Source organism: Cucurbita moschata, unplaced genomic scaffold, assembly GCF_002738365.1.
Source record: "Cucurbita moschata cultivar Rifu unplaced genomic scaffold, Cmos_1.0 Cmo_Scf00050, whole genome shotgun sequence".
In the NCBI taxonomy this organism is placed as follows: domain Eukaryota; kingdom Viridiplantae; phylum Streptophyta; class Magnoliopsida; order Cucurbitales; family Cucurbitaceae; genus Cucurbita; species Cucurbita moschata.
Window position 1 is genome coordinate 166,248 of NW_019268566.1, and position 23,891 is coordinate 190,138.

Genomic DNA, 23,891 nt, shown 5'->3' on the forward strand with positions numbered 1-23,891 from the left:
AAAAAAAAAAAAAAAAAAAAAAAAAAAAAAAAAAAAAAAAAAAAAAAAAAAAAAAAAAAAAAAAAACTCCTTCCTAAAAGAGGAAGCCAAGAATAATAATAATACAAGAGGCGTTTTCTATCATCGTATCATAAGGCAGGCTGATGCATCTGTACAATCAGTTAATGTAGCAAACTTCCAAATTTAAACATACAGCGATCAATCACCGTCTCTGGGAATCAGCGTACTATGGTTTTTCTCTTCTTATTTTGGCTGCCAAACGAGCAGTGAAGCCGACAGTACTCGGTCTTATCGAGCTTTGCCTGACCATATTGACAAACTCGGGATCATCTATCTGACCCTGACCATCGTGCCTTATCCACTGTATTTTTTCATGGTACATGGGGAAGAAATTCATCTGCAATGCTGAGTATACAAAGAATGGAATGAGAGTAGAGATCACCACAAATATCAGCAGAACCCAATAAGACCCTGCAGGAGCAAGGGCTTCGAGGAACACGCGATATGCATTTGTCGAAATGCTGGCAGGGAAGGCTCCATATATCATCAGAAAAAGGTACCAGATAAAGATTGAAGCCCAGATGAAAATAACTTGTAACATTGTGAAGTAGCTAACAGAGAGTGCCATCTGCAAGTTGACAACCCAAACAACACACGACAGCATCGTCGCCCCGAGAATATCCCTCCCTACGGTCTTACCCTCGGGGTTAAATGCTTGATGCTGCATTCCACTTGTGCAGAAAAAGAAAATGATCAACGCACTGCACAGACCGTTAAACATCCAGCCGATTATCCGAAGCCAGCTGAAGAGAACATTCTGCACACCTTGTTGGTACAACATAGGAAACTGCCACATCAAATGTAAGGGTTTAGGATACATTGATCGCATCAAAACCATCTTTTAGAAGATAAGGTGAGATGTAAGCTCAGTTGTAGTTTATTTCAGATTTATTTTATCAAATGGTGCTGAGGATTCATAAGTTTTTAATTTTTAATTGTTTTGCAATGGTCATCTAGTTTGGTATATAATAAGTACATGCATACAATATACCTAGGACTTAACGTCTCCCCACAAAACCAAGAAAAAAAATGCCATATTGCCACATTATTACCTTAAGGCAGTATCTTGCAGATACATCTTGGTCAAACACCCCGAGAGCCACAACGGGCAGAGCGGAGAACACGACATTGTAGAGAGACATAAACCAGTCGTTATATGCAGGTTGTGCAGAGAACGAAGTGTATGCCTCGTATAAGAAAATCGTAAAACCAAATGTGAAATTCTTGTAAAAAAAGTAGCATATCTGCCAAAAAGAAGAGCCAGCAAATAAGAGAAACGTTAGAAGAGAGATAAAATACTTTCAGAAGATAAAATTGACCAAGTATTTTTAAATATGAAATTTGGAGTATCCATCTTGGTGAATGGAATTACCATTGACGATAATCTCCTGTAACACCAATGTCCATGAACGAGGAGTAGACGCTCCAAATATCTGAACTGAGCGATTGCTATATCACTCGACATGACTGCCTGAAGTGATTGAATGTGACAAAAAGCAACAGAAAATGTTAGAAACAAAACAAAACAAAAGGCTAAGTTAAATAGCTAGGATATATATATAGCATAAAAGTGGTTTCCATGCCTGCATTCCTTCGGCACCACTGATTCCAATACCAATATCTGCTTCTTGAAGCATTCCAACATCATTTGCACCATCACCAATTGCTAATGTTGTTTTTCCCGTTGTAAGTTTAACCAACTTGGTGACCTGAATTATTTTCTCCACATTGTTGAGATGATAAAACTTGAAAGGACGCTTTCAAACATCGAGATAGGGATCTAAATAATTACCATTGCCTTTTGTTTTGGAGATGAGCGACAGCAAATAACAGACGCACATCCAATGGCAAGCTCAAGGAATGCATTTTTCACATCATCCTCTAGAGCATAAGTAAGTGATTTCCCATCAATTATCAATGCATAAGCCTCAGAACTTCCACTTGAGGCAGTGAGCTGAGACCTTGCCCGAGTGATCTTGTGCACGATGCTTTCTTTTGATGCCTAAAAGATAATCAGAAAAGTCCTATGAACATGCTGGCAATTTAACAAATTAAACTACGTAGAACCACATTTTGAAACTTCCTCTCAGTACCAACGCTACTGTTTCCTATATTTTTGGGATTTTTCCTTTTTAACAAAAACTGCAAATGGTATTGTCAAAATCTTAAAATGTGATTCAGAAGCCACCAGTCCACCAGTTCAATGGCTGCCATTAGACTCTTCAACCAGGATAATAAAATAATAACTAAATATTCATCCTGCATGTAATAAAAGGCCATGGGCTGTATATAGATTTACCTTAGTGATCATATCCTTCTCTCCCGTCCTTTCTAAGGCTTGAATTTCTGGTGTCTCCAGAGTTATAATAATCTGTTTCATCCCTTGACGAAGCAAACTACATGCAAAACTGCAAATTCCCAATCTTGGGTGAGTAAAATAATTGGTCACGAACATAAAGAAGGAAACTTCATTATCTAAACAGCCATACCCAATATTGATCGCAGTCTCCATCTTGTCGCCAGTCAAAACCCAGATCTTAATCCCAGCTTGAGCAAGTTTGTCTATGCATTCAGGGACCTAGTAAGCAGAGGAAATGCAGAAAAGTTCAACTTCAAGTCCAATGTTATCAACAATGAAGAAAGTAGGAGGCTTATAGAAGAGGGGCACATATTCTGACCCTCTTGAATAAACCTAAGCATTCCACTCACCCCATTTTGAAGCTTGTCCTCAACTGCTGTGGAACCAAGAAGAATTAAATCCCTTTCAATGCGATCAGTTACTTTATCAATCAATGACTCCCTCTCTGCACTAACTGAATTCTTTGCTTCATAGAATTTCCTATCAAATTCCTTGTATTCCTCCTCATCAAGTTCACGATAAGCAAGTACCAATGTCCGTAAGCCTGCATCAGCATACTCATTGATATGCTCCTTCGTTTTCTCTTCAAATCTGCTAGCATTCTTGGCAAGCCTCTCAAACATGACACTGCATGGAGATCACATTATGATGATACAATGCAATTGAAGAAGATATAAGGACTTGAATGAAAATGGTATTGATCACAATTCACATACCTGTCGGCACCTTTGCATAGCAATAGTACTTTTCCATCTTCATCTCTTATTATGACAGACATTCTCTTCCGGGCGCTATTAAACTCCAAAACATTTAAAAGCTTGTATGTCCTGTGAAATTTAAAGTCAATAAGTAGAGCAATAGTCTTGCTAACGCCACTCTTCACATAGAAAGAGCGAGAAGAAAAATGCTGACCATCCCTAATTATCAATTCAAGCACATGTAAGATGCAGAAAACAATTAGGCAAGCAAGTTTATCCACATTTCATGCATGCACATTAAATGAAGTCCTATGCCAAAGCTAGACTAACCTTTCGACCTTACTTCCAGACCTAGGATCCAATTCACGAACTGATATACTTGTCTGTGTCCTCTGGTAGAATTCAAAACCAACTTCTCTGGCAGCAATTACAAATGCTGCTTCATCTGGTGATTCAGCTTCATATGAAATCTTTCCCGTGTTTTCATCAACATCGGGAATAGCTGTATGACAAGTTGCAAGGAGGCGGAAGAACTTCTGGATGACATCTGCATGTGGTTCCTTAACCCAGTTTCCGTTCATAATCCTTCTGTCCTTAAAATTAAAGCCTTTGACAGGGGGATTTGTATCTGTAGCATTCTCATTGTGCTTATAGACATTTCCATTGCCATTGCCATTAAGCACTGGCATACCATTTCTGCCTTCCATAGCTCTCTCAGTTTCAGTGACACCACTGCCATAAGCTGTTCCAGCCACAGAACACTTGATAAACTCCATTGAGTTGCAGGTCAAAGTGCCAGTCTTGTCAGAGAGTATGGTGTCAACTTGACCAAGTTCCTCATTCAAATTGGAGGTGCGGGCATGTGCTGGTTTGTCACCTTCTTCATAGTACATGTGAATGTCTTGATTGATGAAGATACTCTGAAGAACTTTGACAATTTCAATAGACACATACAAGGATATAGGGATAAAGTAGTTATACAACATCAGTGCCGTCAGAAAGTGAAAAATTGCAGCAGCTGGTGCATTTTTGGGATCAAAGTAAATAGTAGAGTCATCTGGTCGAAGATACCATCTCTTTGACCTACCATTTTTCAGATCATCCTTAGTCATGACGCCAAAGACTATAGATCCAAGAAATGCCAGCACAAATAGAATGCCTAATAACAGATATATGATTTTATCCATCTTCTTCTCAACTTTGCTTCTTTTTGAAGGCGGATCAGTAGAATTTTGAATAACCTTTGAGTCATGACCAGTAAAGACAACAGCCCCATATATATATTCTGTGTTTCGGAGTTTGGAGTCTCTCAGGAGAAGATTTTGTGGAGAAAGTGGATATTGTTGCTCTTCAAAGTCCATGCTCCCAACAAAGGTATAAAGATTTGCATTTGGGTCTTCACATTTGATTGTAGCCTTAAAGTCACGGAAGTTAGAATCCTCATTTGCAAATGCAGTTGCATCCAAGGCTTGCTTTACCTTTAGATTTGTTTCCCCATCAAGGTTCATCGTTTCTACATAACAGAATCCATCCTCATAGCAGGATGAAATCAACAGAAGGTCTGCTGGAAAGTATTGATCCTTTTCAACCTTCACTATATCTCCGACCCGCAAAGATTTCCATTCAGTATAATCAAAGACTCCATTGCCTTGATGAACCTTAACCTTTCTATTATTGACCTCAATATCCTGGATAAACACGTCGACAAAAAATTAAGGAAGTGCAGAAGTTTGACAAAGCATAGCCTATTATTTTATCATAGATTCATTACAAACTGCGAACAACAAAATGATTCTTTAAATTTTATTTCCAACTTTTGATTTAAACTTAACAAATATTATTTCATACAACTGAAAATTCTAAAAGTAAGAACAAATATGAAAAACAAATAAGTGTCTGTTTCAATACTTTTTAAAATAAATGTCAATATCTTCATTGTATGTCACAACATTTATTATTTTACTTAAAGAAAACGTTGGAAGCTTCATCCATACAAAACAGTTTAAAGTAATTTTTTATTATGCACAAAGTTATAAGAAACTTGACCACATTTAATGAAGAAAATAGCCCATTTGACTAAAGCATGAGAAGAATTTGGAATTTCCTATCATAGATTTACATTTACTATATCAAAGTAGTTATAGCACCCTTAATATGGCCTCAACCTGAACTAAAATTTCCAGAAGAATTGATTAGATTAGTCATTGTCATAAAAAGAACTTTGCTTGAAAAAACTAGTTAGGATTAAAAAGGTATTCTTAACATAAAGAAAAGAAAACCAAAGGACTCTGTTGTATTCAGCAGTATCTTTTTCATCCTTAAGAGATATTTACTTATCTTTTTAGCACATTATGCATAATAGACTGAAGAACATTTCCCAGAATATCAAAGTTCATCATCCTCTAGCTATCAATCTACATGAATAATGATAGAATTGGTAATATATACATACATGCTTCTATGTATATGGATATACATACATATATCATAAAATAGAGAACAAGGGTTACCTGTGCCTTTCGTCGCCAATCTTCAATACCTTCTTTAACCATTGTCGCAATAATGACTGCAATAAGAGGGATAATTGCACTGACAGCAGTATAAGGAGCAAGAGGGGTGAAGGCTAATATTCCAGCAATCAAGAAGTAAAAATTAGCCACCCTCCTGAACTGCTCAAACAGGGACTTGGGCAAAAAAGTGATGGGTGTATACTTTGTAGAGCTGATGGAGTTGTTAACATAATTACGCATTCCAGCCTCCAAACAATCCGGATCATTACAGAAAACCACCCGGGAGAACCCGGGCATCCCAATTTGTGAATGATCTTCATCTTTCAATGATGATTTTCCACAAGCAAATGAGTAGATCTTGCTCAGCCGCAGCTTCCTCTTCCGGTTTCCAGTCCTCATTTTCCCGAGAACCAACACAAAATCTAGTCAAACGCCAATACAGGGCACCACCACCACCACCACCAAGTGAAATTCCCCGAGTGTTCAAACTAAACCAACTTGAAACATATAAGTTCCTCCTAGGAAAAAAGAAGTTTGCAATGATAAATGGAAGCTTCTTTATGTTCAGCAGCAACACCCCAATAGCAGGAAAAACAAATATATCCCCAAAAGTGAAATTTCAAATCCCCGAAAACAGGAAAAGCAAAGTGGCAATGCACAGAGTCAAACCCAGAGAAACAGTTACAACACAAAAGCTGAAGCCAATCAATTGAAGAAAGATCTAAACAGAAAAACAAAACAAAACCCACTAAAATTCCGCACAAAAATCTGCACAAAAGCCAAGAAATGCAGGAAAATTGACGAGAGAAGGTGAACAAGAGTTGAAAGGAAAAAACAGGGAAGAAGCGGCAAAGTATAAGCAGAAGCCACCAAAGGGGAAAAATCAAACTCTCTTTTGCACCCTCGGATTGAAAAGAAGTAATCAAGTGAGGGAAATAAATAGGTGAACCAAACTAATAAATTAATAAATGCTCCAATCAAGCAATACAGGTATATATAATTAAAATGAAGGGCAAGAGATACCTTGAATGGTTGAACGAAGACTTTGATTCCATCTCTTCGATTTTTGACTTCCCAAGAGGGCTTAAATTAATCCGTACGCGTGAGGTCTACTCCCCGGTGCGACAATGTCAATGTCCGTCGTTTTCCGGAAGGCATTAACGGAGGAAGAGACCTAGAATTTGAATTTAGTAATATTAAATTGCAGCAGAAATTTGCAGCAACTTATTAAAACAATCTGTTCGTCTAAACAGACCCAACGAATCAAAGAATGGAGTGAGCTGAAGCGAAAATCTAGAAGGATAACGAACCTTCTTCAAAACTTCTGTTAATCAATGCTAATTTTGCTTTCGCGGGAAAAACACTTTTCGCTCGTGATGTTTCTTCAAAACACGTTGGGCTTCCCATTATAAATTTATGATCCTCCTTTAACCATCTAAACCATCTTCTAATTTTAAAAAATTTCATAAATTAATATAAATATTCTTACTATTCAAAACTAAAATCGTTAATAATTTATTTTAAAATATTATAAAATTTTCATTAATAAACCTACCATTTTGAATTTTTTAAAAATATTCTTAATATTTAAAAAATAATAATTAAAATAGTTTTACACTAAATATCTCAAACTTTCCATAATAAGGTAAATTTGTTGTACACATAATTGAAATTTTAAAAATATATTTGACATTAAAATTGACAGATATCCCGGTCTTACTTGTCTAGGTCCATGGTTGCATGCCCGTTCCAAACCCCTTTTACATACTTCCATCTTAGATAGGTATTTACCATTCCATATTGAGTCAGTATAAGGGTGTATGATCGTTCACCAAAATCGTGTCTACACCTGCGAGGGCTAAAATGCCCCAAAGTGTACTGTAGGGGATAGTTGTCAACTTCTTCCCACCAATAGTTATATACTATAAGTTGTTGGTGTTACTCTCTTGCTTGCATATAATATAACACCTCTTTCAAAATCTCTCTTTCGAAAATCTCTCTCTGCCCTCCCTTTCTAAAACATTCTTCTTAAACCAAGGCCAAAAATTCAAGCATACGTCGCTTGCTCGTGTTTGGCCGTAGGCAACATGAGAACGAATTGGCTTAGCTCACTTGTTGCGGGATGAATGCCGCACAATCGCAAGTCCGCTGCCATCAAAAGTGCGATCGGTGGTACAATATATTAAAATATATTAATTTCTAGTACAAAATTTAAAAGAAAAAAAATAAAAAAATTTACTTTGAAAGAACCAAATATAAAAGTATTAAAGTGAAGGAAAATAAACGTAGGATTTAAGTAAAAAATCAATATTTAGCTTGAAATTAGGCACATAATATTCTCCGTTGAATTTTTTTTAAATAATACGTTAAATTCAATTTTTAGCTTTAAAGTTTATATAATATATAGTTTAATTTATATCTAAAATTCAGGAATATATTTGAGTTCTAAAAATAAAATTGTAATTAAATAACTAAAAAACAAAAAAAAGAAGGTAGCGGTGAAAGTACGGAGCACCGCAGCGCGTGCGCGACAGTGAATAAATTATAGGATATTATCGTATCATCAGGTGAAATTACTTATAACATCTGGACCAAGTCCAAATTTGGAAGCTATGGTAAGTGGCACGTTCGTCTTTTTATCTCCATATAACAGAAAAGTCAAAAGTCTACGGGCCAATCATATCTCCATATAACTATTATTTTCCTATTTTCTAAAAAATAAGTCTTTTTCCTCGGATTTTTAAATTCCAAAAATTCCAACAAATTATTTCCCTAATATTTATTTTCCTCTGCAATAATTGCTGGCTGGTGTCATAGATTCAATATTTAAAGTGGTAACTAATGATAATTATAAATAAATGTTAAGATATAATATCTAGAGAATATACATATTCGTAATTAATTAATATTTTTTCTTTTATAATTTGAGATAAATATTTTATTTTTAATATTTAATTAATTTATATTTTCCTTATTGGTAAGTATTAGTTATTATTAACAAGAAATTATATAATTAATACAAATAATTATTTAAATTGACATAATTAAAAAGAAAAAAGAATCGATTTTAAATTAAGAATTAATTTACTTTTTTTTTTGTTTGGATATTTGTTGGAAAGGGAAATTAAAATCGGACGAGGTTAAGATAGTAATTTAATTTGAATATTTGGAAAATACAGCTATGCCCTGCTTGGAATTATCAATGGTATCCCTTTTCAAAAAAGAAAATTTCAAGGAAATTATCAGAAATAATTTTTTTTTATTCAAATAGTTGAACATAAAATATCATTAAAATTTTACTTTTCTATTTTTATAAACATACTTGAGTCGTTTTGGATGTGAAATAGTTGAACGAACACCCGCATTAGAAATGTAATAAGAAAGAAAGCGGAATGATGACTCAAAATGAAGGACAACTAAGGGCGGTTCGCTTGAGTAGCTCAACCGCCCCTTAGCTCAGTGCTCATGACGCGCTACGGAACCTCTACCATGTCGGGGGATCAAGCAGGGTATAGCTAACGGCATAAGAGCCGACTCGGCGTCAGCGGCAGCAGTAATCCAATATTTTTAATGTAAAGTTATTATTTATTAAATACAATTTATAAAATGAATATTTAATTCACAATTATTCAGTTATTCAACGTTGGAAAAAAATATAGCAGTTTAATACATCAAATTATATTATTTTAAGTTGATTTGATTTTTATTATTGATTAATTTATTTAGTTTTTGAAATTGGTCAAACAATGTATTCAAATTGGAGCATGAAGAAAGGAATTAATGATGATTAAAATAGATGATCAATATCTTAATCATTCTTAACCTTTTATTTAAATTACAATACTTTTAAATAACAATGATATATATTTATAAAAGGTTACTGTTTGGGGAAGCATAGCGTGGGAGGTATCACAAACATAAAAATGAGAATACGTCATCGAACAACAAACTACGAGCATGAACGATGAAGATGTGACGATGGCATTCGCAACCCTACGTGCGATCATAGATAAACTAGAAGTTTGGGAAGGAGAAGATGAAGACAAAGACACCATGCATGAGGAAGGACACGACCCACTGTTGCAGGTGAGCTAGCGAGGATAGTGGGTCTCGAAGGAGGTAGATTGTAAGATTGTACATCGGTTGAAGAGAGGAACGATGCATTCTTTATAAGGGTATGGAAACCTATTCCTAGCAGATTGGCCCAGAAACGAAAGTGCTTAAATTTCGTATTTTAGCCCAACATATGTGTCAAATTCATCAAACTTGAGCGTTCCTTACAGTTTCGTTGAAAAAGATCGAAAGAAACTTAGGTTTTTCACATAATGATTTAAGTTCTTCTACGAGGGTCTTCTTGACAGGGTTGAGGTTGTGAGGTCTTATAGACACGAGTAAATGTTTTTTTTTTCTTCCACATTTTAAGGTTAAGACAATTTTTAGTGAATATGGTATGATACTAAAACCATAAAACAACTTTTCATATTGAGTTAACGACTCTATCTCAAAGGGAAAAAAGTTCCAATGTTAACACCTATGAAATTTGACTCCAAAATGGCCTGAAAACGAAAGTGCATAAGTTTCGTATTTTAACCCAACATATGTGTTAAATTCATCGAACGTTTTAAAACTTTGAGGGGAAATTCGAAAGGTAAAGCTCAAAGTGGACAATATCTTAGCGGTGGGCTTAGGCCGTTACATCCAAATTGTTTAATCTCAAAGGAGAGAATTTTTGTAATTTTACACGAGAAGGGATTATTTCTTGGATTCGTCCGTCATATTAAAATCAAGAAATATAGACCCGCTCACCTCGACGATGCTTGCTCTCCTATCACAGGTGAGCTATATTAACAATTGTAGGTTGCCCCACTTACCTAATGTGACAATCTTTTAAAGATTAATTATAGCGTTTTCTTCGTGAATCACTTCAACTTAATGAAGCCAAAAACTCGAACATGCTAAATTTAACATGTACCCGGTTAACGCATATAGCTTTATTATATATGAAGTATCATGTCTAGAATTTTTCGATTCACGGTTAATGAATACAATCACAATGGCATCAATAAGAACCGACCACCTTATTTCCATGTCGTATAACATTGTTAGCCATCCGCAAATCACAACGGCGTAACCAAAAACACATAGTATCGAATCAAACCAGTCAGCTTAGATCAGTTCGGTTCGATTCGTTCAAATTTTCTAATCATTTTCTTTCGAGTTCACGAGAAGATCGAGATTAAATGTAGTATGTAACATACAATTTGCACTAATCCGGCTACAAGAACACAATGAACCAACTCTGTTCTTCCCCAAAAAGGTAGAAAAAATCTGAGCACCGAACATCAGTGAGGCTGTCCCATCTTCAAAGCAAGAAACGCCAAAACCCTATACCCAACCAACATGAGCACCAAAGCAGCCACATCCCCCCACGGATGCCCAATCCCCAAGCACTTAACAGCAGGAAAGTCCCCCACCTTGCAGTAACGCTGCACCCCAAACCCACAGGGATACACCTCATTCACATTATACTGAATCCCCACCAGAACCCTGTAGCAGTAATGGCTAAAGGATACATACTTAAGCCACGAGATAAATGGAGGAATGTGCTGAATGTAATACCCACCCGCCAGAAGAAACACCAGCATGGTCACGGACGCCAGCGTGGTAGCCTGCTTCACCTCCATCAGAATCGCGCCTAGGGCCAGGCCTAGACCCTGCGACACCAGCACGTTTAGCAGAACACTCAAAAGGGTCAGCAGAAATGGGAGCAGTGACGGCTTCAAACCCCCCATCCAGTATGTCACTGTCACGAAAATGGTGGGAAGAACCAGCTCCATTGGCAAATCCCCTGCTGTTCTAGCCATGTAATATGAGGACAGACGGTACATCCCAGAGGAGCGCTCTTTGTTCAGCATTGGCCGCTCCTGTGGGAATGCGAAGATGGCGCTGAACAGTGGGAAGAACCCCCAGAAGATTGAGAAGAAGAAGATTAAACCAACCTGCAGCAGATAGCATATTTTCAAGTTCATTAGCTAATGAATGCGGTAAGAGAATTAAACTCTGTTCATTGGGTTGGTATAATACTTGATCCTGTATATGCGAAGGATCCGAATGCCACCATAAAAGCCCTGAAAGAAACGAAACCGACATAACTTGGAAAATCCTCAGCCCAGAATACGATTCGTGTCGCCTTTCTCTTAATCCCCTTTTCAGTAATATCCTAAACTGCTCCCACCAGCTCGTCGTCCATTGATTTTCTCTTCCTCCTGCAAGTTTCCATGTTCATCCACTTCAATTTTCAATACCCAAATCACAAAATCAATGGAAACACTAGACACTTACGTGGGGAATCCGTTCTTGAATCAACCGTGGAGATCTTCGTTTTGGCAAGAATCTCTGCTTTGATTTCAGGGTAAATGTTCTTTCTGAATGAAGCAATTAAAGAGTGTTTGATGGAATTTTGATCGTCTTGAGGGTCTAATCCGCCATGGAAATGGTCCACTTCATCTTCGCGAGCTGAATCTGGCGCTATGCCTGGACGAATAATATTGTCAAAACAGAGTGAAATAATTCCGGAAAGCAGAGCTCAAATGTTCATACCATTGGCAAGATCGAGGAGAAAATCAGCTGGGTTCATGAGATTGAAGGGAGGAACATATCCAATGGACTCAAAATAACCCATGACTCGACCGGCGTCGCCGCTGTAAATAGGGCAGCCATCGGACAACACCAGCACCTTATCAAACATCCTATACAACCGACTCGAAGGCTGATGAATGGTCATAACCAGAGTCCGACCGCCACGAGCCAGTCCCCTCAAGGTAGCAACAATCCGCTGGGCCGTGGTGGAGTCCAACCCAGAAGTAGGCTCATCCAAGAAAAGCAAGCTGGGGTTCACAATCATCTCGTGACCAATACTAACCCGTTTCCTCTCCCCGCCAGAGATCCCCCGGAGAAGCCCCCCACCGATTATACTATTCCGGCAGCGAGTGAGACCGAGCTCCGCAATGATGATCTCCGCCTGCGCAACCTTGTCGTCCTGTGACAACTCCTTGGGCAGCCTGAGCATGGCGGCGTAGGTAAGAGTCTCAAGGACAGTGAGATGAGGGTAGAGAACATCGTCTTGGGAAACAAAGCCAATTTTGCGCTTAATGGAGCTGGAGAAGGGTTTGTCGTTATAGGTAACGGCGCCGGAGATTTTGCCAGGCAAGCGGGCAGCAAGGGCAGTTAGAAGAGTGGTTTTGCCGCTGCCGGATGTGCCCAGCATTGCGAGAAGCTCCCCAGGGCGAACCACGCCGCTAACACCATTCAATATGGTGCGTGTAGTGTTGGGTTGGGAATGATTCCTCCATAAACAGCCGTTGGTTTTAGTGGAATGGGTTTTGATGGTGTAGGAGATGTCTTCAAACTGCCCAAAAAGAACACACAGAAAAGGGATTTCGTTAGAACAAACAAAAAATGAATATGGGTTAGGTGGGTACTGCTACCATAAGCTACCTTGAGGGTAAGAGGGAAGAGGGAATGACGGAGAATGGAGAATGTGTCGGTGGTGGAGGGGACGGCGTGGACGAGGACGTCGGGGTGGGGATGGGAGGTTGGAGTGGTGGGGGCGGCGGCGGTTGTATCTTGTTCGGGTGGCATCATGATCGGAGAGAGGGAGAGATAGAGAGGTGTAACCTTGGATAACACGAAGAAGAAGGAGAGTGTGGAGAAGAGTTTATAAAGCGGGAGGGGGAAAGAAGATTGAAGACGGCGGTGAGGTGGCGGAGGAAGAGGAAGAGGAAGAGGAAGAGGAAGAGAGGAAGCTAACTAAATTCATGGCTCTCCACCGTCCTCTTGAAAGTTTACCCGAACTACTATCTTCATCCGTACGAGGTCTTTTGAGAATTATGAAAATTTATGTTACGAGAGTAGTTAGGAGTGCATCGAGCTCACCGAGCAACAAACAGGGGCTTAAAAAAATCAAAGTGTTTATGAAAAGTGTCTGAGGGAACCTAATGCTTGTGAGACCGAGTGAACGAATGTTCATGAGTTTACAAGAGAGTCAATTCAATCCTCAATTGTTTTGCCTCGTTCAATCAGCTCAGAGAATAGAGTCTTTGGTTCAGGAGCAAACAGTCGTACAGAAATAAGGGAATGAAGTAATCTTAGCTGCTTTACCTCAATCGCGCTCTTGATGGCAGCAAACTTGCAATTGTGTAGCACTCACTTTCCAACAACAAGTGAGCTAAGTCAATTCGTTATTACGTCGCCTACGGCTAAGCAACGTATGCTCGAGCCTCTAGCTTCGATTTGAGAAGAAGATTTTAGAAAACGAAGGTAGAGAGAGATTTTAAAAGAAAACTAGAGACTAACAACCACGGCTCACACTATATAACTATTGGTAAGGGTCAAAAATAATAATAATAATAATAATAAATAAATAAATAAATATATATATATATATATATATATATATATATATAATTGTGGAGTCTTGGTTTAATTATAAGAAATGAAAAAGATTAAATAAAATTAAAAGAAAATAAAGCGTAAATAATTAAATTAAAAACAAAATATATGGTGGAGACTACCGACCACGTGTTGTATAAAAGGATGTCTTAAACAAATGGATTTGACGAGTGACGGCTTTTGTGGACAACTATGTTGTTTTCATCTTTCGCCACGTGTCTTTTTATTTTTATTTTATATTATATTAAAATTAAAGTGCCTTCATTTTTTATCTTGTAAATTTAATAAATTAAGGCTCCCTTAATAACCATTTTATTTTTAATTTTCTCTTTTAAACCTTTTGTTTTTTTTTTAAATATAATATATTTTTTAAAATTCACATATAAAATAAAAATTAAAGGTATTGGTAATAATAAATAAATAAATAAAATGAACCAACATATCTTAATTAAGTTGGAATTAAGCATATAAACTCCTAAAAGCTACCCTAATTTATATTAAATATTATAAATTACAACCTAATTAAGGAAACAAAATTTAAAATATAAATAAGCCTAATTACTATAATAATTATAATTAATAGAAATATAAATTTAATATTATATTTACATATTAATGATATTTTGTTAATTTTATGGAAATTTTAGAATAAGGTTTATAATAAATTACAAAAGTGGTATTGATGCGGTAAGAGAAAATTGTTGAAATCCATTAATTAATTAAAGAGGAAAAATTCGCTTTAAAATGCACAAAGAAAAATAAAAAAAGAGAAAGATGAGAATCAAGAGAAAATTAAAAGAAAAAAAAAAGAAATTGATGCGATATTCAAATCAGGGAAATGGACGGTTGTAATTGAACCATCCGAAGCGGCTGAGTTCATAATCACCGTCCACTTGGCACAGGAAAATGCTGTCTCATCAGCCAAAAACTCCAACATACACTTTGTAAAAGGTGAGCCTTTTTCTAAGGCATCTCTATCTTTAATTTTAATTAATTAATTAATTAATAATTTTGTTTTTTTTTAATTAAAAAGAAAAAAAAAAAGAAAAAGGTGTTAAATTCTTATTTAATGGGCAATGGTGGATGGCTGAAAAATTGTGCCCATAATTTCAGCATTTTTTGAAGAATTTATGTTCTCATATTTGCTGGAACCCAACATTTGTTTGTTTCCTTCTTAAGTTTACCAATTTATATTCTTTTACTTTATACGTGTTATCCCGTTTTAACCTCCTTTCCGGGAGGGTAGGGACAAAGAAGTCTTTTCCATCTACATCTCGTGAAATTTATGAATTCTGCACCTAATAATCCCGACATTTCTTTATATCTCAGCTATCTTGTGATGTCTCACATTAGTTGGGGAAGAGAACAAACCACTATTTATAAGGGTGTGGAAACCTTCCCCTAGTAGACGCGTTTCAAAGCCTCGAGGGCAAGCTTGAAAGGAAAAGCCCAAAGAGAATAATATCTACTAGCGGTGAATCTGGGACGTTTCATATCTGATCACGTTACCTACTTAAGTGATAATTATCCCCACATAGGCCAATATAGATCTTTCCACGTTGGATATGGTGTACTCACATGTTGTTTATTGATAGGTTATAGATTAGAGATTATATTAATTATATTATTTTTTTTTTCATAATACTAATATTAATTATAATTAATTACGAATTATTGTTCAAATTAATCAGAAAATACTATTTTTAGTATTTAGGTTGAAAATATGTAATTCTTAAAATGCCAAATCCTCATTTTTCAAAAGATTAAATATCTTTAAATATATTCTTGGTGAGTAAAAAAGATAAAATTTTCTAAAATTGAGATTTTTTTAATTATAATAATTAAAAATAAATATATAAAGAAATAAAAGCTTCAATTTTTGGCAACTTTGGTCGTGGGCATGCACCTAATAAAAAGATATGCCTTTATTCTATTCCCAACGCTATCTTTTTAAATAATTTTAAAAATATTATTTTCATAATTTTCTAGAATATCGTATGAAATTTTTACGATATTAATTTTTTTTAAAAAAAATTAATGTTCGTTAAGCTGTGTTCGAGTTAATAAAAAAAGCTGTAAATAAATATTAGTCTGTAGAGATTTGGTATGAAATTTAATAAAAATAATAAAGTCGCGCATTTTAAAACTGATATTAGATTTTGACACATGTGATTTTATATATATATTCTTATGGTATCGGGTGACACTCATCTCACATTCAATATTATTTTAGTCTTAAATATTTTATTAAATCGAAGCTTTTCTTATTTTTTGAGTAACAATCATGATAATATTTGAAGCGTGTCACAACCGTAGAGTAGGTTGTGGCTTTCATGTGCAGTCGTTTAGAAGTTGACATGCGAGTGGTGCCTTTAGCTCATATGAAGACTGAGAAAGACAAGTGTCATGATGTGAGCATCATCTAACGTATCGAGAAAAGTATGCATAATTGTCAAGTTAAGAAATAAGTAAAATTAGAAGTCATAATGTTGTCAAGGGCACTAAAGATGGGTTTAAAAGGGGTCGGGTTCTAGACCATAACCTCAAAAGTCAGAGTTTTATCGAGAGTTTCGACAAATGGCTCTAGAATTAAGTTCATATGATTGAATATAAAAACTTGTCTGGGACGAGCATTGCAAGACAATGTCTTGAGTGTCTTCTTTTAGGAATGAGGTTTCGAGGATAGTGTTGGCCTAGAGTAGATGTAAGCCGGTTAGAGTTACAATCAAGTAAAAAAACATGTGACGTGTATTGTTGAATGAAGCTTAGTTTCCACATAAGCCACATTGAATCGAAGAACAACCTCACCCAAAAACAGACGCTCCATTTTTCAAAAAGTTACCAGCTTTGATTTCAAGCAATCAACGTAGCATCGAAAGTCGTAGCATTGAAAGAAATAATTGAGTTATAAATGTGGTTTAATTTAGGGTTTGATGTGGTGCGTGTATGATTTTGTGTTGGAAAAGAGGTTGAAAATGTGATTTGGGTATCCTTTTGAAAGGGAATGCATCATCATCATCATCATCTTTATTCTTTACAGGGTAGCTGAGAGAGCGATGAAGATGGGAACTTCCTACACGTTGCATCTCCTTCTTCCTTTTCTCCTCAACTTTGGTTCTTGCTTGCATTAAGGGATTGTCCAACCTGACCCACAAAGATCCCTTCCCAGGATTTGCTCACATTTTTTTTTTAAAATGAGTGTAAAAATACTTCAAATTTGCTTTATTATGGATAAAATGGACAAAAAGTTTGAAGAAAAGGGAAAGTTGAATTATTTTGGAGGGGGGGAAAAGGAAAATACAACAAAAGGATTTACTTTCCCCCACTTTTAAAGCTTCTTCATAGGGATAAAACCTCTCTCAATTTTCTATGTTGGGAGATGAATGCTCTCTTTATTCAACCCAACCCATAGTTCGTCCTTATCTAAGAGCCCTTCAATCACTTTTTCGACATCTTCAACTAAGGAGTTCGGTTTCTTTCTAAATAAAATTAGATGGGTATTACTTCACTACATAGGACCTATGGCCCATCGGACGAGTATGATACCGACACAAGTAGCAAGTATGACAATGATTCCTTTCGCGACAATTCAAAGTATGGGACTCAATGCTTGTAAAAGTTGCTCCACCAAAACAAAACGAGAATAAAAGTGCAATTATAAGTTTACACCTCAATAAGTTCAAGGAGATGAGGGGGGATGCAAGCGTGGGCATATTGTCGTGTCCACTAAGTGATGTCCATAGGATATCATTATTCCGGGAGGTTGGCATGACAAGGCATGGACATAATGTACCCACACCCACCAACCAATCTTTGCTGCTTTCCTAGTATTTAAACTACCAAGTCAATGCCTAACTTGAGCATTAGCATCCCTCAGTTTCCCATTTTCAGTATTAGTTTGAACTATGGAATGGACACACGGCACCCGCAGCTGTGTTCAACGTTCACAGTGGGGTGGGGCGGGGCGTGGGTGGAGGATGTTTAGATAAGCTCTGAAGCCTTCACCTGTGTTTCCAACAAAACGACACATGTGGAGCAATGAGTGCTCAGAATGTTTCTAACCTTTTTCTTACATGAAAATTAGTCGGAATGGGCACAAGAAATGGAAGAAGGCAGATTATTTTTAGCATTAGACACGCGTAATAGGGTAACATAAACAACAAAAACAAGGAGCTTTGAGGATTTGACATCTGGAACAGTATTCTTGAGTGTTCAGAATGCAAATACTGGCCAACGAAGAATTTACATAAAAGGTTCCGGATAACTTAATTCAAACCGACACGATCCTTAAACTGGATGAACATTCTTCTTCCAATACACTAACTTAGCTCATTATTTTAAGCAAACCTACATCAAAATAAAGACACGACTCTTACTCTGACCCTCTTAGTAAGAAGAACCACTTAGCCTGATGATGATATGAATGGCCGACTTAACCTGTGTTCCTCATTCCAGCTGCGATCCCATTAATAGTAATAAGCAATGCATCTCTCAGTTTTTTGTTCTCTGCATCACATCTCAGCCTTTTTAATATCTCAACTTGCAGCAGGTTCAGAGGATTAAGATAATGGAGTCTGCGTTCGATCAGCTTTCTCAAACTCCGATTATTCTCAGATAGTTTCCCGTGCCTGCTAACTACCAAAACATATTTCTCAGTCTCCACCAGTTCCTTCCTCAATATAGAGCCGATTTCACGTCGACTCTCCGAGACGAGGACTTCATCATAATGCTTTGCGATGTGAGTATCAGCTTTTCCTAGAACCATCTCTATAAGGTCTAGGGTGCTCTGGAAGAAAGGCCATTCTGAGTACATTGCTTTCAAGTCTTGAGTGTGACCCTTTTCACATACACCCTTTAAACCTGCCCCAACCCCGAGCCAAGCTGGAAGAACAGATCTAGTTTGTGTCCAAGCAAAAACCCATGGTATAGCTCGAAGATGCCCGATACCAACAGAGGTCTTTCTCCTTGTTGGGCGGCTTCCAATGTTAAGGAAGCCAAGCTCCGCCTGAGGAGTGGCTTCATTGAAGTAAGAAATGAATTCTGGATTTTCATATACCATGCTCCGGTAATTCTCACAACTAATCTTTGAGATCTCCTCCATGAGATTACGCCATTTTGCTTCTCGAGGTGGAAGTGGTGGACGTAGGGTTGAAAGGAGTACGGCCGTGGTATATATCTCTAGCTGTCTAACAGCAGTCTGAGGCAACCCGAACTTGGCCTGCACCATCTCCCCTTGTTCGGTTGATCGTAAAGTACCCTGCAGATATATTACGTTGGTTTATCATGTCAATGATGACTGGTAATCTGAACTTCCCATGAGGGACCAAAAGATTTGGACAACAAATTCCCACACTTGAAAATCTATTGGGAAAGGACATGTAAATTTAAAGATCGGGACTAATGACAGACATGAAATGGATTTGTACCCACATTGCATTCTAACAAAGATCAGAATCAATTCAGAAAAAGTCAATGTTCTTAATCTCTCAAGAGAGTCAAACAAAAACATGTAACAGAGATTATTTTTCAACTTACCATTACCGAACCTGGAGGCTGGGATTGAATGGCCAGATACGTTGGCCCACCCCCACGACCGACGCTCCCTCCACGCCCATGGAACAGGGTAACTTTAATACCATACTCGTTGCATGCAGCCACAACATCTTCTTGAGCTTTGTAAAGTTCCCATGCAGCAGTGAAGCGCCCAGCATCTTTGCCAGAATCAGAATAACCTACCATGACCTGTCCAGACGAACTTTTTAATGCCAGAAATAGTGACAGCCAAAAAGAGGATTATTCAGATGTTATCATACCTCTTGATGCCCATTATGGTTCCTTATAATGTGTTCTCGGTACCAATCAATAGATAACAGTTTCCTGATCGATGATCCTGCTTTCCTCAAGTCGTCCACAGTTTCAAACAGAGGAACCACTCGCAACCTATTTCAGGAAATATTTTAGCCCATGGACAATCCTTGCTACATCTAAGTAAGCTCTCTTCTACCCTCTTAAGTACTCATTTTCCGAGAAAAGTTAAATAAATACGTGACTGTAGTCATACACAAGGATTTTGCAAAGTTATCGTATAAAATGTTAAGCCTCAAGACTTACGTTCCACCAGGACATGGTCGTCCTAACTCGCCACTAACTGAAAGTCGTGCATCTTTCTGCAGAAGTTCTACGGCGAGGACGTCACTTGCCTGCAGTTATCAAGTACAATAGACTTTTATGAAAAATCAGAAGATAATATTGTTTTTCGCGCAGTAGCACTGCTGCTGGATTCAATAAAGAAAAAAAAGAGAGATCATTATTCGTACATTTGAGGCCATAGAGATCACATAAGCACCAAGTGATTCACTCCCTAGCTCAGCAGCAACACGAAAGGTGTTCAAAACTTCTTGAACATCAGGAGGAACCTGAGGGAAAAATGAAGCCCAACATAAGTTCCTAAAGTTTAAGGGGAAACCAATGCTAGGCAAAGAATCATTCTGAAGATAAGAAGCTTTAGGAATTATCACAATTCAGTAGGAAACTTTCTAGTGGTAAAAACATGCATGTCCGTTGGAGTGAACATTTGCAAACGTGAATGTTAGTTCACAACTTCAAAATCACAATATTTCATTTTATTTCAGACAGCAGAAATTATGAAAACTAGCTTATAATCTCAAAAAAAAGATAAAAATAAGGAATGACATTCAAGAAATATATCGTACAAGAAAATTCTCGTCACTACAACAATGTCTAATGGCCACATCTTCGAGAAAATTACTTTTTTCCTTCAGCATATCTTTGTAGCTAAAGGAGCTATTTGGAAAGTTTGTCACATAAAAGTTTCTGAAAACTATTTTATAAAGTTGTTCTTAGAAACAGGTCTGAGTTCTTCAACATGATGCGAGTATTATACACTTGCGAAAATTATTATCAGGGTATAGAGGGCCCAAGATTTTTCAGAACATAATGTTGTTTCAGTGAAGCCTTGAGGGAAAAGTAGCTTTGACATAAAAGGTGAGTGAGAGGTTATCGAGAATGAAGTGGAAGAAAGCTGGAAAATTGTAATACTTTTTTTTTCATAAGTTGCAAATTTCAGGAGATGCAAAAACTTGAGGATTGTTTGTTTATTGATGATTATCTCAGGAGAGAATGAGATGAGGAGTGTGGTCCTGATTCTTCCTAATATACTCCTCAAACTCAGTATTTCATTGCCGGTTTAAACAGATATCTAAATAGAAGGGCAAAAAGGGAAGGGTTGAAACCTTGTTCACTGTAGAAGAGATCAGGAGAGTGATGTTAAGGTTTGGCAGCTGTAAGGCGCATGGGCCTAATAGGTATATGTGGCTTTCTGGTAAAAATGGGAGGCTAATAAGTTGAACAGGTTCTGAGGTTTTTCAACGATAAAAATGAGAGGGCAGTCGCTCTATGGTGTGGATCATGGAAAGGTGTAATGGAAGAAGGGCTTTAGTTTTTTAAATGGAGACTTCGGATTATTAATTGGTTACATTCAACCAACTTTTCAACTCTGGTTAGCCTAGGAAATGAGATTTGCTTCTGAAGAGTTTAGGCAGGGAGATCCTCTTTCCCTTTGCCTCTTTCCTCGTCATCTTAGCTAAATGGTTGTGTTCCTTTTCCCTTGGAGCTCGAGGTTTCGTGGTGTGGCCTACAATTATGGATAATTGTTCGGGTGGGACACCACCTCTAGGATCCTGTGGGAAGCAATCCCTCGTCACTCTGCTTTCATGAGTTTTTTTTTTTTTTCCTAGACACTTGGAGTGAGGTATGCCCCAAATCGGGATTTTTGTGTTGAGATGAAGGTGGTCTTTTTGCCTCCATTGCTTGAGAAAAGGCATACTTTGGTCGGATGTCCAGAGTATTTGGTCAGAAAGAAATAGGACGGTTTCCAGGGCGGCAGAGTCGAGGCAGGGCGTTGGAGTCATTGGATCTTTTTTACTAGCATTTTCGTTATTTTCTTCAATTTTAATTGCCAACATTTGGTGGTCACTTTGCAATTTGCTACTTGGGCTCCTTTTGTTTGGGTTTGGCCAATTTTCTTTTATGGTCTTCTTTTTTGTGTATTTTGAAAGTTAGTCTAATTTTAAAAATTTGATCAAATGTACTTCTCAAACCATGTGTCGCCAAGCTTATCACTTGATGAACTATCCAAAGTAGCCGGCCATCAGATCCCCAAGTTAACTAAGTGATCCCTGTATTATAACTCCTAGGTGGCATTATCTTCACGACATTCCACTAACTAGAATATCTATAACACCTTCGTAGAAATTCAACACGTCTTCCGAAAGTACTTCTAGGTCTTCCCTATGTAAGTTATAGATCAGGTCTATCTACATACAAAAGAATGTTATTTAGCTTACATCCAAATACTTGAATTAAATTGGATATATTCAATGATGATTTGTCATTTATAATATAAATTGAAGATCTTGTTTAGATATGAAGTAGGTTAAATTTGAGAAATGAATAAATTATAATACTGTTGCTCAATAATTTAAGTGAGATAATTAGATAGGGGAAATAAAACATTGAAAATAAGCAGTTCCACTGGAATATCATGAATAGTTAAGGACTTCTATCAATCAAATTACAAGTTGCATCATTTTTTCAACTTAAAAGTTTTACCTCAATAGTTGGAGGAACCAGTGGTCGTTTCCCCTTCAGCTCTCTTGTTAGAAATTCCAACTTCCTTTCTTCATCCCAGTCACTATATGAACCCATGTCCAAATACGTTGTAATGGCGTCCAGAGTGTCAGCGTGTCTACCAGATTCCTGGTTACAAAACGAAATCATAACCTAGTATTTTTTCCCAACTAAACTCAGGAATACAAATGATAGACCCAGTTAATTAACATATTTTTTGAAATGCTACTTTTGAGGAAACAATATTAACTAAAATAGGACATACCTGACGTAAATCCAGCTTCATTAATACCATACCAAATGTAGCAACTCTTCTAATCAGATCAACTAATCGACCATCAGCAAGCACCACAGATCCACATGATTGCTGCATGAATGGTGTTGTAGGTAAATTTATATATAGACTTGACTTTAAAAGAGTGAAAGAGAGAGAGGGAGAGAGAGACAAGTCTGGATTACCAGAGACTCATAGCATAGAAGCAGCGGCTCCAAGAGTTGATCTGCAGTTTCATAGTAATCCGAAGGATCCTGTTCACAAGGAAGATCCTCAAGAAGCAGCTCCAGCCTCCTCCGTGTTTTCACTAGCTGGCTCACAAAAAATCACGTAAAACATACAAAACTTTTACTAAATGAAATAATATAATAATCTACTTCTATATATGATAGCACCACCTTTATACTTTTTTTTTTCTTTTTTTTGCAAAAGTAGCATATTGTCCAGTTTTCAAAATATGACGTGAGATGTTATAGTTTTTTCGTTTTCCTTATTTTGCATTGTATCATTTGTAATACTTAAAAAAGTGTTTTTTTTTTCCTTTTGAGTTCAACATGTGGGGGGGGGGATTTGAACCTATGTCCTATTGGTCAAAGGCATATCTAACTTTAGATTAGGTATATTTGAGTCTAAGCATTTGTAAACCAGTGGAGCTAGGCCCAAAAATAGATTGATATTTTGGCAGTTCCATCTAAAAAAAAAAAGTGACTTCAAAGCAACATTCCTCCAATTTATTTACCACATCTCCAGGCAATACAACTTTTTTTTTTTTCTCCCATCTAAAGGCTAAAGCGTATTTAGTGGCATCATTAATGCCTGATAGCTGTTCACAAATATAGTAAAAAGTCAAACAGAAGAGCAAGAAAGAAAAAAAAAAAAAAAAAAAAAAA

The 23,891-nt window shown here is 36.9% G+C and overlaps 3 protein-coding genes across 5 annotated transcripts in view; all 3 read right to left on the bottom strand.

Moving 5' to 3' along the window:
• Window positions 1–45: 45 nt before the first annotated feature.
• Window positions 46–7,016, bottom strand: LOC111435662 (putative phospholipid-transporting ATPase 9). 2 transcript variants are annotated; one of them, XM_023073122.1, is made up of 13 exons: window positions 6,938–7,016; window positions 6,651–6,801; window positions 5,628–6,145; window positions 3,448–4,805; window positions 3,136–3,246; window positions 2,770–3,046; window positions 2,550–2,638; window positions 2,360–2,468; window positions 1,853–2,062; window positions 1,644–1,769; window positions 1,433–1,531; window positions 1,113–1,304; window positions 46–847 (listed from the first exon to the last, which is right to left on the bottom strand). In XM_023073122.1, the coding sequence occupies exons 3-13, from the start codon at window positions 6,024–6,026 to the stop codon at window positions 227–229; spliced, it is 3,591 nt and encodes a 1,196-aa protein (XP_022928890.1). In that variant the 5' UTR covers window positions 6,027–6,145; window positions 6,651–6,801; window positions 6,938–7,016; the 3' UTR covers window positions 46–226. The 2 variants fall into 2 exon arrangements, with proteins under 2 accessions (XP_022928890.1, XP_022928889.1); XM_023073121.1 differs by lacking the exons at window positions 6,651–6,801; window positions 6,938–7,016 and having other exon boundaries at window positions 5,628–6,583.
• On the bottom strand, window positions 4,760–13,475 carry LOC111435664 (ABC transporter G family member 21-like). Of its 2 annotated transcripts, XM_023073124.1 has the most exons (6): window positions 13,125–13,475; window positions 12,228–13,035; window positions 11,970–12,161; window positions 11,712–11,893; window positions 10,969–11,626; window positions 4,760–4,775 (listed from the first exon to the last, which is right to left on the bottom strand). In XM_023073124.1, exons 1-5 carry the CDS (start codon window positions 13,269–13,271, stop codon window positions 10,970–10,972), a joined length of 1,986 nt encoding a protein of 661 aa, XP_022928892.1. In that variant the 5' UTR covers window positions 13,272–13,475; the 3' UTR covers window positions 4,760–4,775; window position 10,969. The 2 variants fall into 2 exon arrangements, with proteins under 2 accessions (XP_022928892.1, XP_022928891.1); XM_023073123.1 differs by lacking the exon at window positions 4,760–4,775 and having other exon boundaries at window positions 10,597–11,626.
• A 4,752-nt stretch (window positions 13,476–18,227) lies between these two features.
• Window positions 18,228–23,891, bottom strand: part of LOC111435692 (phosphoenolpyruvate carboxylase 4) — an 11,711-nt gene continuing 6,047 nt past the window's right edge. Inside the window, exons 13-20 of the mRNA XM_023073164.1 lie at window positions 23,187–23,312; window positions 22,993–23,094; window positions 22,710–22,856; window positions 20,396–20,494; window positions 20,190–20,278; window positions 19,892–20,018; window positions 19,614–19,820; window positions 18,228–19,335 (exon numbers count right to left, since the gene is read on the bottom strand). Of these exons, the coding sequence (XP_022928932.1) occupies window positions 18,511–19,335; window positions 19,614–19,820; window positions 19,892–20,018; window positions 20,190–20,278; window positions 20,396–20,494; window positions 22,710–22,856; window positions 22,993–23,094; window positions 23,187–23,312 (1,722 nt within the window). The 3' untranslated portion in view covers window positions 18,228–18,510. The remainder of the gene's footprint in view (window positions 19,336–19,613; window positions 19,821–19,891; window positions 20,019–20,189; window positions 20,279–20,395; window positions 20,495–22,709; window positions 22,857–22,992; window positions 23,095–23,186; window positions 23,313–23,891) is intronic.

Coding starts and splice junctions, on each gene's coding strand:
- LOC111435662 (XM_023073122.1), bottom strand. CDS start 6,026: ATGAGGACTGGAAACCGGAAGAGGAAGCTGCGGCTGAGCAAGATCTAC. Junction 3,047..3,135: donor CTATGCAAAGGTGCCGACAG/GTATGTGAATTG, acceptor ATCTCCATGCAG/TGTCATGTTTGAGAGGCTTG. Junction 1,770..1,852: donor CTCCAAAACAAAAGGCAATG/GTAATTATTTAG, acceptor AAAATAATTCAG/GTCACCAAGTTGGTTAAACT.
- LOC111435664 (XM_023073124.1), bottom strand. CDS start 13,271: ATGATGCCACCCGAACAAGATACAACCGCCGCCGCCCCCACCACTCCA. Junction 13,036..13,124: donor TCTTCCCTCTTACCCTCAAG/GTAGCTTATGGT, acceptor CTTTTTGGGCAG/TTTGAAGACATCTCCTACAC. Junction 11,627..11,711: donor CTTCGCATATACAGGATCAA/GTATTATACCAA, acceptor TATCTGCTGCAG/GTTGGTTTAATCTTCTTCTT.